At 35.3% G+C, this 12,821-nt stretch overlaps 1 protein-coding gene across 6 annotated transcripts in view; it reads left to right on the top strand.

Annotated features, from left to right (window-relative positions):
* The window catches only part of Rims1 (regulating synaptic membrane exocytosis 1), a 504,676-nt gene that overhangs the window by 409,369 nt on the left and 82,486 nt on the right, over positions 1-12,821 (top strand). For all 6 annotated transcript variants that reach the window (XM_042687077.1, XM_042687082.1, XM_042687081.1 and 3 more), the window contains one exon: positions 9,118-9,284. In XM_042687077.1, the coding sequence (XP_042543011.1) occupies positions 9,118-9,284 (167 nt within the window). The remainder of the gene's footprint in view (positions 1-9,117; positions 9,285-12,821) is intronic.

The following is a 12,821-nucleotide window of genomic DNA, read 5'->3' as shown; positions in this document are numbered from 1 at the left end:
GCAGACAGGATCAGCAAGCCCTGAAATATAAGGGAAGTTATTATTGAATAATAAGCTTGAGTTGTATGAGTTACCAAAGCCTGGGAAAACCTCTCTCACCTCTTGATATTTTCGTAAGGCATAACGGTTAAAAGATGTATTAGGAACTTGGATTTACTTTTTTTTCCTAAAATGCATAAAGAGTTGATATTAAAGTTGATATTAGTTAATAGTCAAATTCACAGACATAAGCAGGGTATATGAAGGCATTTTATTACCTGAATGTCTCTTTGCGTGTAAAATGTCATAATAGATATGTATAGTCTTAAATATTATTTGGGGTTCGTATTGAATATTGAGACTTGTTAATGACAAAAAATCATATTATTTGATAGTTTTTATTTCCTGACTTAGGTAAGAAAAGTATCTAATTTCAAACCCTTAGAAGCTGAAAGTCATACAATTTCAAAAGCTAGTAATCACTTAATTTATGTTTCAATATTAACTTACAGGAAAACAGGCATTTATAAATTGTTATCTAATAAGTTTAATTAAAGTACCATAGACTTTTATACTTTATTGAATAATTTTGTATGCATTTTATTGTTTTCTTTAAATCTTTTTGCATGTTCTCCACTTTGCTTATTAAGTTACCTATTGATGTTTATATATGTTATCTCTAATTCATTTCTAGTATTTAATTTTACATTCATTTTTATTTAAGTAGTTGTTTAAGGAAGTGTTAATTCAATATATCAATTTGTGAGTACAATTACACCTTGATCAGTGTCACTCCATCACCCTCCCCAATTCTTATTTTTTTTGGGGGGGTTCCCGGTCGTGGAGCCTGAACTCTGGGCTTGGACACTATCAGCTCTTCAGCTCAAGGCTAGCGCTCTACCACCTGAGCCACAGTGCCACTTCCAGCTTTTTTCTTTTTGCTTATGTGGTGCTGAGGAATCAAACTCAGGGCCTCAGGCATGCAAGGCAAGCGCTGTACCACTGAGCCACCTTCCCAGCCCCAAATTCTTATTTTTTTAATATATATTTTTTATTGTAAAGATACTGTACAGCAGGATTACAGTTACATGAGTAAGGTGATGAGTACATTTCCTATCGAGAATTGTTACCCCCTCCTTTGTTTTTCCTCTACCATACCTTCCCATCCCACCTCCCCAATTCCTCTCTCCCCTACCCCAAAGTTGTAAAGTTTGTTTTCAATATAGTGTCTTGTACATCTCATTTTTACAGTGGTCTTTTATAATACTGCTGAAATGGCAAAAATTATTACAGGTCCATCTTTGTTATTTAATTCTTGGCAGTAATGACATCAGTAATAAAAGAAAATATTATATTAAATCGATATATAAATCAAATACTAAATTAAATCTATTATAGGTACCTTGTAATATAGTCTGAAAAACCTAGTTTTGAGAATAATATAGTTCACTATGCATATTCAGTGACTAGTACAAAAATTAGAAACAGGTACAAAATATAATTTATCATCCATACCCCCTCAGAGTGAGACAAGTATTTTAGATACAATCTATCAAACAACACCCTAAGATAGATGAAAAAAGGTATCCAAGCAAGACAATGCAGAATGCCAGTGTGACTCAGAGAGGCCAGAACATTCCCCAAATCCGAAGCATTTCCAGTAACTTATTTTAAAAATTCCATAAAGCAAAAAGAAGATTGCTAAGCAAAGGACCATAATTTCTGAGTTATCCTTTGCCAGTCCTGTGCAGTGAATCAGCTTCCTTATCTCTCCTTCATGAATATTATCTTTGACTTTTTAAAAAAATCGACAAGTGCAGTAAGAACTAGAAGGCAGGGAATTGATTTTTTTTCCTTTCACATTTAGATTCACTTATTTGAATCCTTTTAACTGGGAAGGTTTCATTGGAGCTAGAAATCCTTATTGATTTCTTAGTATTATGTCAAAATTGAAATCAAATAGAATAGTAAGGGACTAGGACTGAAGAATACTTTTTGGTGTCATTTTGAGCAAGGACTCTAGTCACTAATCAGTTAATGGAAACATGTAAAGAAAGAAATGCTGTACAATTCTTAATCCAGCATTACACTGGAAGACCTTGTCACTCAACAGGAGGCTACCTGATTTGGAAGATGAAAAATTTCCTAGCTCATAGAAAGTTACAAATTAAAGACAACCAAAACTCTTCTATTTATATTACTCATTTACCTAATTTATTACCATGAAGAATGGAGGTGATTTATCCCCATTAGTAAAGCTGTGGGACTTGGGTACCATTGGTTCTGCTTTGTCTATCACTGATACACACACATTATACCAGCCTGACTTAGTTTCTCATATGGCTTTTAATTTCTGTCTCTCCTCGGCTCCTTTCCCTCCATTCTTCCCTCTCATTATATCTGGATATATTGTTTTTAAAAAAATACATTGCTTTCATATATGTATGCTTATACATATAGATTCACATATATACTGTAAGTGAATATGATGATATGTTTGTAGCACCTAAAATGATTTTAGACTGTAGTTCCAATAAAAGTGAAAGCAACAGTAAGGTAGCTTAAAAACTTGGAAGATTATATAAGTGGAAATAATTAAGCTAAAGTAACAACTAATTTGCTATAACCATGTTTTGGATTAATGCTTCTATAATTTTTATTACATTTGTCCTAAATTGATACAACAAATTTATAGATTGCTGTATGATTTTTAAAAAAATTCTAGACATTTTAATTCAAATTTATTTTATAATGAAAACTATTCAGTTTTCATTTTTTATTCTTTTACACCTAACATTTTTAAAAAATTTATTTTCTAAAGATTTCTTTTATGGTTATAGCTAGGTACCAATATTATCATGAATGTAATATAGATTGTGTTTCAAACTTTATTTCTTTAGTAATTCGTGTGTGTGTGTGTGTGTGTGTGTGTGTGTGTGTGTGTGTGTGTGGTAATATAGATTGTGTTTCAAACTTTATTTCTTTAGTAATTCGTGTGTGTGTGTGTGTGTGTGTGTGTGTGTGCTTGTATGTCAATCCTGGGGCTTGAACACAGGGTCTGGGTGATGTCCCTCTGCATTTTTTGCTCAACACTAGCATTTTACCACTTTAGCCACAGCTCCACATCTAGATTTTTGCTAGATAATTGGAGATAAAATCTCACGGACTTTTTCTGCTTGTGCTGGCTTTAAACCACAATACTCAGTTGTCAGCCACCTCAGTGCTAGTATTACAGGCATGAGCCGTTGGTGCCTGTCTCCTTTATTGACTCTGTGAGTGTGTGTGTGTGTGTGTGTGTGTGTGTGTGTGTGTGTGTGTGTGTGTATGCTCATGCTTGCACCAACACTGGGACCTTGAACTCTGGTCTGGGTACTAGCTGTTCCTTAGCTTTTTTTGTTGTTGTCTTTGTCAGTCATGGGGCTTGAACTCTAGGCCTGGGCACTGTCTGTCAGCTCTTTAGCTCAAGGTGAGAGCTCTACAACTTGAGCCACAGTACCACTTCAGGTTTTCTGATGGTTAATTGGAGATAAGACTCTCATGGACTTTCCTGCCCAGGCTGGCTTTCATCCTAAGATCTTAGCCTCCTGAGTAGCTAAGATTACAGGCATGAGCCACCAGCACCTGGCTCTCTTAGCTTTTTTTTTTTTTTTTTTAAATCAATGTTGTTATTCTACCACTTAAGCCACAGCTACACTTCTTTTTTTGATGGTTAATCAATTATAAGAGTCTCATGTACTTTTCTTCCTTGGATGGCTATGAATCATGGTCTTAAGGTATCAGCCTCTTGAGTGTTGACTTTTTGTAATGTCCTTATGTACTTACAGCATGGTTTTTGCTTGCTTTTGTTTGTTTGTTTGTTTTTGTTGATCATGGGGCCTGAACTCTGGGCCTGGGTGCTGTCCCTCAGCCCTTCACCTCAAGGCTAGCACTATACCACTTGAGCCACAGCGCCACTTTTGGCCTTTTCTGCTTATGTGGTGCAGAGGAATGGAACCCAGGGCCTCATGGATGAAAGGAAAGCACTCTACCACTGAGCCACCTGCCCAGCCCCACTGTTTTTTCTTTTATAGTAGTACTGGGCTGGGAGAGTACTAGCTAGTCAAGCACTCTACTACTTGGAATATCCCCTCTCTTTTTTTACTTAATTGATTTTGTAGATAATTCTCACTATTTTTCCAGGGCTGTTCTCAGATACAGATCCTCCCCCCTCCACTTTCCGCATAATTGGAATTAAAGTTGTGCTTCACATCTCTTGGCTGCTTCTGCTGATAGGGTCTCACTGACTATTTTTCCCTCAGGTTAGCCCTTGAACTCTGATCCACCCATCTTTACACTCCTTGCATTTTTGACTAAGCAGTACACCTTAGTTGAAAATTCTGTTGTTAGAAATTAGTTAACCATTCCCCAAATACCTTTTTCGTTCATTTAAATCTTATTGTAAAGGAGCTGTACAAAGGGGTTACAGTTACATGTCAGGTAACAAGTACATTTCTTTTTTTTCTTTTTTCTTTTTCATTTGTCGGTCATGTGGCCTGAACTCTGGGTCTGGGTGCTGTCCCTCAGCTCTTCAGCTCAAGGCTAGCGCTCTACCACTTGAGCCACAGTGCCACTTCCAGCTTTTTCTGCTTATGTGGTGTTAAGGAATTGAACCCAGGACCTCACGCACACAAAGCAAGCATTCTCCCACTGAGCCACCTTCCCAGCCCCATGAGTACATTTCTTTTTGGAACAGTATAATCCCCTCCCTCATTTTATTCCATTTTGTTCCCCAATTCCCTTCCCCCAAGTTGTAAAGTTCATTTCCAACATATTGTTTAATGAGTATCACTGTTGCATTGGTTCACCTTTTGTCCCAACATTTCTGTGATTCTCCTTTCCTTCCCCAAATTGGATAAACTTATATACAAGACAAAGGGTGCAGAAATCAAAAACAGTGATAACCAGGGAATAAACCAAAGGGGAAAAGAAGAAAGAAAAAAGAAATTACTACACATGTGTAGCCAATCCTGCCAGCCCGTTTATTGAAGAGGCTGTCTTTCTTCCATCCTATTTTTTGTCTCCCTTGTCAAAGACTAAGTGGCCATAGGTCTGCAGATTCATTTCTAAGTCTTCAAATCTATTCCATTGGGCCTCAGGCCTGTTCTTGTGCCAGTACCAAGCTGTTTTGATTACTATGGCTTTGTACTAGAGTTTGAGGTTCAGTATTGAAATTCCTCCAACTTTGTTCTTTCTGCTAAGAATTGTTTTTGCTATTCAGGGTCTTTTGTTGTTCCATATGAATTTTTGGATTGCTTCTTCTATTTCATTGAAGAAAGAAGTTGGGATATTGATGGTTATTGAATTGAATTTGTATATAGAGAAAAACTAAAGCTAGCTCCCTACATATCACCCTGCACCAGAATCAACTCCAGATGGGTCAAAGACCTCAAGGTAAAAGCAGATACCTTGAAAATATTACAAGAAAAAATTGGAGAAACACAAGGGCTCCTTGGCACAGGTCAAAACTTTCTTAATAAAGATACAGAAACACAACAAATCAAAGAAAAGCTTGATGAATGGGATTGCATTAAACTGCAGAGCTTCTGCACAGAAAAAAGAGGCTCTCATTAGACCCTGTATACAGTTTGTTCTTTTTCTCTATTGTTTTTTTTCCCTTGGTTTCCCTTATTTGCAATAATTAGTATACGTGCCGGATAATTTTATCAGATGAGCAGAAAAGCTCAAAAGCTATATACATATGACCATATAAGATGTTGCTAAGTGAAACAAACCCCAAGATACGGACACAAATGATTCTTCTTTGTTGTTGTTGTTTTTTAATGTACTATGTGATTGTTCTGTTTCCTTTGTATGTTCTTCCCCCTATGGTATATCTACTGTTGTCACTGTACTTGATATTGGTATCCTGCATCTTGTATATACATTTGTCCAATTTGGAGAGGGGAAGGGGGATAACAAAACACTGAAACAAAGACACAGGATGACCCATTACAACAATGATACCCACAGGACAGTATATTGGAAATGAACTTTACAACTTTGGTGGGGGGAGTGAGGGAGATAGGGGAGGGAAGGGATAGTGGGAAAACATCAAAGGAGGGGGTAACAATGCTCAACAAGAAATGTACTCATTATCTTACTGATGTAACTTTAACCCCTCTGTACAGCATCTTTACAACAAAATAAAATTAAAAAAGAAATATCAAGGACCCAAATGAACTTGTATAATGCAAGTTATATCTGTTGATATTTGTCAGGTTAGAAGTTAAAACTGAAAGCTGTATAAAATGCTGGTTCACTTTAAAACAGTAGTAATAAACCTCTACATGTTAATATAAAAAAACCAAAGAACTACAAACAGTACTATAAAAGAAAAACCTCTTGTTTCCATTTCTTGGACTTCATTTTGATAAGCATCAGTTTGTATAAGCATCATTTTGTATGGTCATATGCACATAGCTATTGAGCATATTCTGCTAAGAATATCCTTCTATGTTCTCACTGTATGGTGCCAAAATACCTTTATCTAAACAAGTACAGTTAAAATGCTTTTCAGGAAAGAAATATCAACTGTACCTGGTACTTCAATTAGTAAGTTTAAATAACTCTAACATCCTTTCTGATTAAAAAATTAGCACCAAATTTGCTTTTGAAAAAGCACAAAACTGTTTTGGTGTCCTTGAAATGTGTCACCAACCTATTTTTTCATTGATATTATTCAGAGTCACATACCTCACTGATGGGTTGCAGGTTGGAGCCCAAATTCACATTTCTGAGCTCACATTTTAAAGAGTGCTTAGATTTCTTTAACACAGAAGCAGCCAGGAAGATTGATGGGAAGGTCTTTATAGGTAGCTATGGAGTGTTTATTACTTGCTTCTAAAAACAGAAGCTCTATGTTTAGAGCCTCTGTCACATCAATGACTTACCGCCTTCCTATACAATAAGTACAAATTTTTTCTGGGGATATGGTGTTCTTCAAATTATCATCATTCCAATAAATTATGGAGCTACTAACTAGGAAATTTAACAAATCATGCTTGAGGAAAAACCAAGGTGATTATTTAAATTTTACCATGCTTGGATAAATCAAGAAATGTAGTCTTAAAATGTAAATTGTCTTTCATTCAAACTAAAGTGACGAAATTTTTCTCTTGACATTATCATTTTTGCCTGTTTACCAGAATAGCTAAGGTCTATATAAGCAAATTGAAGACGAGATGGCTTTTATAAAAGACAGATTTTTTTTCTTGGTTAGAGAAACATTTTCATGCATCCTTATGCTGTGTCTTCTGTATAATACTGGTAATTGCCAAACCACCATTTGTCATGAGTGGCAATATAATGCTAGAATATGCTATACAGATGATAAATTCTTAGAGCATTAGATCTCAATTATTTACTATTCTGTCATAGACAAGCTATCATTCCAGTATGTTTGGAAACATGAGTACAGAGCCTATTGTATTGTTGTGATTGTTTAAAAACAGTAATTTACAAGTTATGTGTGTAGCCAGATTCTACCTTATGATCAATTTAAGATTTTAACATTTATTTAAAAATTGGAAATAACTCTGGTTGAAATTAATGATGCCAGTCAGGATAATAATATCTGTTATGAAAATTTGCTACCAAACGCAGTAATAATTCAGTTTTCAATATGCTTAGCTGTTGACTTCAGATCAAATGCCAATTTGAATAGCAACCTTAATTCTGGGCATAGTAGCATATATAAATTACCTCTGAATTATAATTCAGCATATGGCTTTTTTCTCCTTTAGAAAATTAACTTTATTGATGCTCTGTAATATAGTGATTATTCTTTGTAACCCATATGAAATTGACTAATTAGTACAGAAGGGGTATTAAAAATGAAATCTATTATTTAAATATTTTAGCACTGAACTACTTCTACCTGAGGACTTATGAGGGAAAAGTGATCAAATTGTCTAGCATTATTTTATAAAATACTATTAGAATTACTTTTCTATACATATAAATCCAAGTTTTAGTATAAGAGGCAAGAAGGATAGGTAATTTTTCTGTAGGTTTAATGAACAATTGGTATTTTCACACCTTTATTGCTCATAAGTATAAAAAGTATGAGTATAAAATTAAATTGCATGATAGAAAATGTAAAATACTCAAGTATGTAGTTATACAGGAATATATATATAATTTTGTATAAGAATTTTTAGTATCTTACCCTCTAAAGCAAGAGACTATCAAAGATAAAAGAAATATTCATGTTTTAAAACTACTTCTGATCATATAAACTTGCTACTTAGTATAATTATCACATATATAATTCATAAGCTAGTCACAATGGGGGCCATTGTGAAAAAGAAATAAAAGAAAAACAGAGCAGAAATAAGTATAGGTAACTAACTCCCTTGATAAGTGTGCATGTTTTCATCTTTCACCTGATGTTTCTGAAAGTCTTAGAAAATGAATATCAAAGATAAGTTCAGTGCCATTTAAATTCATGTTTATTTGAAATGCAAGTAGAAATAGTATATTTTTCTTTTGAAACTGGAATAATTATTTAAATATGAAAATGTCTAGCAAAGCCATCAGAAGTAGGAAAGGTCAGAAGACCAGCCATTGCCTTTATTGCTCTACTCCACTTTGCCAAAACCCTCACTGAAGCCCTGTGTTCAGTGAAGCCATATATAGAATAAAGTCTGTAGGTAAATCGAGTAGCTTTAGAAGCAGTGAACAAGTATAGACAGATGTAAGTATATACAAGAACGAGAATTGAAAGTGAATAAAACAAGCAATAGTAAAAAGAAAAGCAATAAATGAAGAGTTAGAATACTAGGGAAGAAAAATGTTTTAAGAACTTGAAAAAAATTCATTGTATTTTCCATCCAGCATTGTTATCTTCCGGCATTGATATTATATGTTCAGTTTTCATAAGCCATTTCTTATTACTGAAAGCATATAAGATTCTTATATTAGAAATCACTTATTACCTTAACATTTAAATTAGTATTGTTTCCACACCTTTTACAGAAGTGAACTTTAATTTTATGTGGTTTAAGTATTCATTAACCTCACCATCATGTCTTTTGGTTTTGTCTTGTTTTCACCATGATCTAATGATGGAACTTATGCTCTCTTGTTTTTAATCTTTAGTATAACATACATAAAGATCAGTACAGAAGCTGTGATAACGTCTCTGCCAAATCATCAGATAGCGATGTCAGTGATGTGTCCGCCATTTCTCGAACCAGCAGTGCCTCACGCCTCAGCAGCACAAGCTTTATGTCAGAGCAATCTGAGCGCCCCAGGGGAAGGATCAGGTGAGTTGGCAATGCTGTTTATATTGACTGGATCTTAATCCTTGGTATCAAATGCATCTAGCTTTAGAATGTTCTCTAGAATGTCTAGAATATTACATCAAAAGAATTCAACAGCTTGAGCTTTCCATAGTTACTCTGTAATATCACCAGCAACAAAGTATTTGGTAGTCTCTACTGTCAGATACATCTTATTCTTACAGTTATAACTTTAGAGATTGCTAATTTCCCTTATAATTTGATAACATTCACAGATGCAGCCTTTAGTGTAGCATCTGAAAGTCTGTTTTGGTTTTTCATGTAAGTAACCAAATGAAAAATGTTTCAAGACTGGGAAGGTAGATCAGTGGTAGAGTGTTTGCCTTGCATGCATGAGGCCCTAGGTTCCATGCCTCAGCACCACATAAGCAAAAAGAAAAAAGCCAGAAGTGGTGCTGTGGTTCAAGTGGTAGAGCATTAGCCTTGAGCTGAAGAGCTGAGGGACAGCACCCAGGCCCAGAGTTCAGGCCCCACAATCGGACCCCCCCTCCCCCCCACCAAGAAAAAGGAAAAAGAAAAATATTTCAAGTTTTGCAAGACAGTATCTGTCAGAGTTTCTCAATGCTATCATTGTCATATGAAAGTTATATAAACATAATATATCTTTTTTGGGGGCTGGAAAGGTTGCTCAGTGGTAGAGCGCTTGCCTTGCATTCCTGAGGCCCTGGGTTTGATTCCTCAGCACCACATAAGCAAAAAAGAAAAAAAGCCGGAAGTGGCGCTGTGACTCAAGTGGTAGAGCCCTAGCCTTGAGCTGAAGAGCTGAGGGACAGCGCCCAGGCCCAGAGTTCAGGCTCCACAACCAACCCCCCCCCCACAAAAAAAAAAAAAAATATATATATATATCTTTTTTATTTTATTGCGAAAGCAGATTTTCCTCACAGGCTATCATTTGTTCCACTCTTCTTCAGCCCCTTAATGGTTATTCTGCTGTAGGAGTAGATTGTGTACTTGATAAGAAAATGCACATTGCTAGTTTATATCACGTCATTTGTAAGACCTCTGCATCACATGTGTAGAATCATTAATAGTGTTCTTTGGTTCTAACATAACAAATACCTTTGCTGGAAAAAAGACCTTATTCATGTTCTGTCTTCATGAATGCAGACTCATCGAAGAAGCATAACTGGAATTTGTTGTTAATCAGTTTTCAGAAATAGAAGTTAGATGGAAGGAATTTTCTGGTTGAAGAGAATAAGTCCCAACAAGTATAAATGTTAAAAATAGCACTCTAAATGCCTGATGCTGTTGCACAGTAAAATGTGTCCCAAAGATTTCCTCTTCCTGGATTTCTTATCTTTCTGTTAACCATTTCACAGTCTGACAATCTAGATGGTCAATTTTAAGTGTTAGGAAGAAAACAAAGAAAAGCCAGACTTTAGGCTACTTTTCAAGAATCTGTGATTTATACAGAGTGGATTATATATGTGTATTAGAGCCAAAGTTAATTTAGGGGGAACTTGCCAACTTGAGAGACCAACACTGAATACAGTTGTTATCACATGAAGTAAAATATAGAAAAGTTTCTAGATTAGTCAGAGTAGTCTTATTTGTTGAAGGTGCAAGGGAGATAGGTAGATCTAAAAGGATGAGAACTAATTTCTTACCTGTGCATCTATTTTCTATAAGTACTTTGCTGTTTTCTGCTTTCATTTTCATTTCTTCCTTTGTAGCTTAAAACCTATAAAAACTAAGACTTTATCAAAGCATATATGGAAATTTAGCCACTAAAATTCATAGCTAAACAAATTTCCCCTTAAGCTAATATAAGAGCGATTATTGAGAACTCTCACTTTATATCAGTAAATTCCATATGTGACACACATTTGATCTTTTTTATAATATTATGAAGGAATACAGAAAAAGATGCTATTTTGAAAAGACAAAACTTCTGACATCCTTGAGCTTATTATTCTTTTAAATGCATTCTGTCTTACAAAACTTCAGCTCCTGTAACACACAAAAGCATGCATGTGAGTACACACACACTCACACATATACATACATAGACACATACACACATACCTCAATAGCAAAACCTGTAATACAACTTGGAGTGTCAGTGGTATAGAATAAAAGAAGAACAGAACAGAATAGCCCCTCATCTATAACCCTACTCAGGAGGCTAAGATCTGACATCAAGGTTTGAAGCCAATCAGGCAGACAAACCTGTGAGACTAATCTTAAACTAACCAGCAAAATGCCCATAATGGAGATATGACTCAGAGAGCCAGTCATGAGTGAAAATGCCAACAAAAAGCCCCAGACCCTGCGGTCAAGTCCTAGAGGCAGGAGGAAAAAGTGACATCAGGATAGAGTGATCAAAATGTTGTAGTTTACTGGCATAGAATAAGAGCAGTTTTTCTATCACTATCTCCTATCCTCATCACTAGTACCATGAAGAATGACTGTGATCTGTTTATCATTCTCATTTTTATTCTTTAGTACCTAACATACTTAATAGATTTTATAATTCTGTCTATTCATCTTAACTATTATTTTTTGGTGAATTCAGGGCCTAGATGCTGTCCCTGAGCTTCTTTTGCTTGAGGCTGATGCTTTACCACTTGAGCAATTGAATCATTTCTGGCCTTTTCTGAATGGTTTATTGAAAAAAAGAGTCTCATGGACTTTCTTACCCTGGCTGGCTTTGAACTGCAATCCTCAGATCTTTGCCTCCTGAGTAGCTAGGATTACGGTTGTGAGCCATCAGTGCTCATCTTCATCTTAACTTTTAACAATTAAGATGTGCTCAACTCTTATGATAGGATATATTTATATCTCATAACTAGAATCCAACTTTTAAGTTCTTATTATATGTAAGGATTTTATTGCTTTGTTTTTTTTGGCAGAACTGGGGTTAGAGTTCAAGGACTCATGTTTCTAAGCAAGTGTTATCGCAATTCAGCCCCACATTCATCTTCATTTTGCTTATTTTTTAGATAGTCTCACACTGCTTGCCAGGCCTGCCTCAGTCTCAATTCTAGTACTTACACCTCCCATGTAAATGGAATTACAGGCATCTAGAACTGTACCTGTCTAGAACTTTATTATTTTCCAAAACTTAGCCCATATTCCAAAAGAGATTATAATTAGACAAGAGTTTATGTTCTGGTTTCTTTTGTACATCTTCTCTCTTTTTTACTTGACATAGACATGTTTGTTATGCATTCCCTTGGATAGACTTTATTTGATGAGTCAATAAAAGAACTCAGAAAGCATCACAGCATTTCCCAAAGACAATGTGCAGTGTGCTAAAAATCAACTTAATACTAGGGTTCTTATGAGGGACTGTAAAAGAAATCTGATGACATGAACTTAATATTACTAAATAATATCATACATGCTGCCACTTAAACACCAGTGTTTTCAAAGCAATTCTCACTACATGTTACTCCTAATGATTTGCATCCCACATCATTGTCTTCAGAATTTTGTTTTGGGATAAGGATAGTATTCACATCTACGGTCCATGTAGTGATGACAGGATAGCTCTGTGTA

This window comes from Dipodomys spectabilis, unplaced genomic scaffold (genome assembly GCF_019054845.1).
Source record: "Dipodomys spectabilis isolate Male_0828 unplaced genomic scaffold, ASM1905484v1 ptg000102l, whole genome shotgun sequence".
Classification (NCBI taxonomy): domain Eukaryota; kingdom Metazoa; phylum Chordata; class Mammalia; order Rodentia; family Heteromyidae; genus Dipodomys; species Dipodomys spectabilis.
Note: the sequence above shows the minus strand (reverse complement) of the source record. Positions and strands in the feature narration are given on the sequence as shown.